Here is a 3,126-nt window from a genome sequence, read left to right on the forward strand (position 1 = left end):
ATATATATATATTACATATGAAAATTTGAAATATTTTTAATTATAAGCCACAAGAAATATTGAGTAAAAATAAAGAATAAATAAAATGTAAAAAAAATATTTTAAACTTTCCATATCACCTATGCTAAAGCATATTGGGAACAGTATACACTCAATTTAGAATTCTGCCCTACACCAGTGCCAGAGATGCCTGCTTGAGGATATGCCTTCATTTGTCTCAGTCGCCCTATTGATTCTCACTGAAACTGTAGTAAGACAAATAACTCTTGGTAAACAGGCGAAAGTTTAGAAAACTTGGTGGGTTGCATTTTATTGGTGCTTCAAGCAGATGTAACAAACTCTGGCGTCTGGGCCTAACTTTCATCGAAACCATTACCCCATCATGTGAATGAACTGAGGTGTTTCACATTTTAGTGATTTCTGCACAGTCACCGCTCTGTGTCCTATGCCAAGATGGGCAAGTTTTTTTGAGGAATGAGAACTCCTCTCATCTGTATCAAAAGCAGTATGAAAACACAATCAGCATTGTGCAATGAGGGCTGAAGATAGCAGCACATCCCATCTGTCTGCGCATATTTGTTCTTACACATCAATGGATTTTAGAAGGCAGAAGAAATGGATTATAACAGCTTGATTATAGCCACTGAAATCTGCAGCAAACTGTACTTTTTTGTTAAAATGCCTAAAAATTAAAGAATGCCTGTTTGTTAAATTATTTTATTTATTCCCCAGGAACTAACAGACCAAATGAAGGCCTTTGTGGAGAAATATGAGCAAAATGCTGATGGAAAAATAGGTATCATTGAGGTAAGAAAGCTAAAACCCTATGCTATGGTATTAAAATAATACATTTTTTGACTGTCCAAATGGCTGGCACAAGCAATTTTGTCTGGCAGGCACAGACTGCAGGGTTTAGGCTCCAAAATTAAAAAGGTTTGGCATGTTGACACAATCCAGTATTCAGCTCATGTGGTGTTGATTTACCTGCGAACAAAAATGTTTGTTCATTTATGAAATGCTTTCATCCAACAAAAGTACCACGAGCCACTTCTGACCATCAAAACATCGGTTATGAAAACAGAATCGCTTGTTCACATTGTTGAATGTGTAACCTGTTCAGAGGAGTGAACGCATGTGGATTTACAGCCATCAATGCAGCTGTCAGCGGCTCTCTGGGGAGAATCATTTCAGAGATGCTATCACTGAGCAGATAACCTCAGACCCAGCAGCCTTTGACACTTCATAAACTGACATCCCTTCATAGCTGACAGTCAACTTGTCTTTCCCATAGGAATTGATGCACATTATATTAATCAAAATGTGCATACATTTTGTTGATCTGATCTTTGATTTTACGTCTTTCACAGCTGGTTCAAATACTACCAACAGAGGAAAACTTCTTGCTATTTTTCAGACAACAGCTGAAATCCTGTGCAGAATTTATGGAGGTGAGGTTTATTCAAACTAGAATGTCTTTGAAGAATACATTTACAGCGATTTCAGCACCAAATCAGCATATTAGAATGATTTCTGAAGGATCATGTGACACTGAAGACTGGAGCAATGGCTGCTGAAAATTTAGCTTTGCCATAAATATTAAAATAGAAAACTGTTATTTTAAATTGTAATATTTCACAATATTACTGTATTTAATGTATTTTCATCAAACAGCAAAATAGACTTCTTTCAAAAACATTTTTATAAAAACAAAAATCTTAAATACATTTAAAAATGTAAATTCTGAAGATCAGTTTCAGCTTTCTGTAACAATTCCAATGTTTAATGTTATTAATTTCTCCGCCAGGCTTGGAGAACTTATGATGCTGATCACAGTGGATACATCGAAGCTGACGAACTTAAGGTGAGAAACAAATTTTTAACCTCTCACAAGATGTGAGCTCAGAGAGCAACCATCTTTGTTGAGGAACTTAACCTTGTGTGTAAAGACCCAGACACCCAAATGCTGTAGGTTTAAAAATAATACTAGCATAATTTTAAACCTGTTATTTTCCCTTCAAATATGTATTGCTCTGACTAAACCAGGACACACTACATCTTTAACCCGGTATTTTACAACAAAGTCAACATGTACTTTTCGGAAATGTGACTACAGTAAACATTTCTGGTTCTGTTTGAGGTCAGTTTGACCTCAGCAAAAACATGGCATAGAAAAATGCAATAAAACAAAGTAAGTGTACTGCATTTTAATATGAAAAAATGCATTGGAGTGATTAATTTTTGGAGTTCATAATCGGTTCTCATATACTTGGAAAAAAGTCATGAAGTATCAAATGAAAGAAATAGTTCACCAAAAACAATGCTGAAAATTTACTCACCCTTGGACCATCCAAGATGTAGATAAGTTTGTTTCTCCATTGGAACAGATTTTGAGAAATTTAGCATTACATCACTTGCTCACCAATGGATCCTCTGCAGTGAATGGGTGCCGTCAAATTCAAACAGCTAGGGGGAAAAAATCACAATAATCCACAAGTAATCCACAAAACTCCAGGCCATCAATAAACGTTTTGTGAAGTGAAAAGCTGTGTGTTTGTAATAAATCCATCATTAAGATGTTCTAACTTTAAACTGTTGCTTCCAACTAAAATCCTCTATCATAATATTGCTTTCTCCAGTAAAAAGATCATCTTGTCTAAATTGGGAGAGAAATATGCACAGATGAAGCACCGTTTACAAGCAAAAACAATCCACAACAGTTCTAAACAAATGTCGGTGGATTTTGATGCATTATCATGGTAAGTGTTATCATGGATTATGGATTGGTATTTCGGCCAGAAGCAATGGTTTGAAGTTGAAATGCCTTAATGGTGGATTTGTTTCTTACAAACTCACAGCTTTTCACTTCACAAGACATTAAAGGCACAATATGTAATTTTCGCCGCTAGAGGGCGCGTATTCAAAATAAACAAATAGACAAAGGCGTAGTTTGATGACGCCGTGACTAAGTGTGGAATCATGGGAGTTGTCGTCTTCATCCCCACAGCCGATGCAATCCGACGGGACTCGGGCAGAAATCATGTTCATGGATGAGCTAATGATTTATTAACATAGTAGAATGAAGCAGGGTGAGGCTGAAAGCCATCGAAGCGAAACGAGGCCGCTGAA

General features: G+C 36.3%; 1 protein-coding gene across 2 annotated transcripts in view; it reads left to right on the forward strand.

Annotated features, from left to right (window-relative positions):
* Window positions 1-3,126, forward strand: part of calb1 (calbindin 1) — a 19,810-nt gene that overhangs the window by 8,847 nt on the left and 7,837 nt on the right. For both annotated transcript variants that reach the window (XM_016508820.1, XM_016508815.1), the window contains exons 3-5: window positions 733-807; window positions 1,368-1,448; window positions 1,805-1,861. In XM_016508820.1, the coding sequence (XP_016364306.1) occupies window positions 733-807; window positions 1,368-1,448; window positions 1,805-1,861 (213 nt within the window). The remainder of the gene's footprint in view (window positions 1-732; window positions 808-1,367; window positions 1,449-1,804; window positions 1,862-3,126) is intronic.

This window comes from Sinocyclocheilus rhinocerous, unplaced genomic scaffold (assembly GCF_001515625.1).
Source record: "Sinocyclocheilus rhinocerous isolate Xijiao unplaced genomic scaffold, SAMN03320098_v1.1 scaffold222, whole genome shotgun sequence".
In the NCBI taxonomy this organism is placed as follows: Eukaryota; Metazoa; Chordata; class Actinopteri; order Cypriniformes; family Cyprinidae; genus Sinocyclocheilus; species Sinocyclocheilus rhinocerous.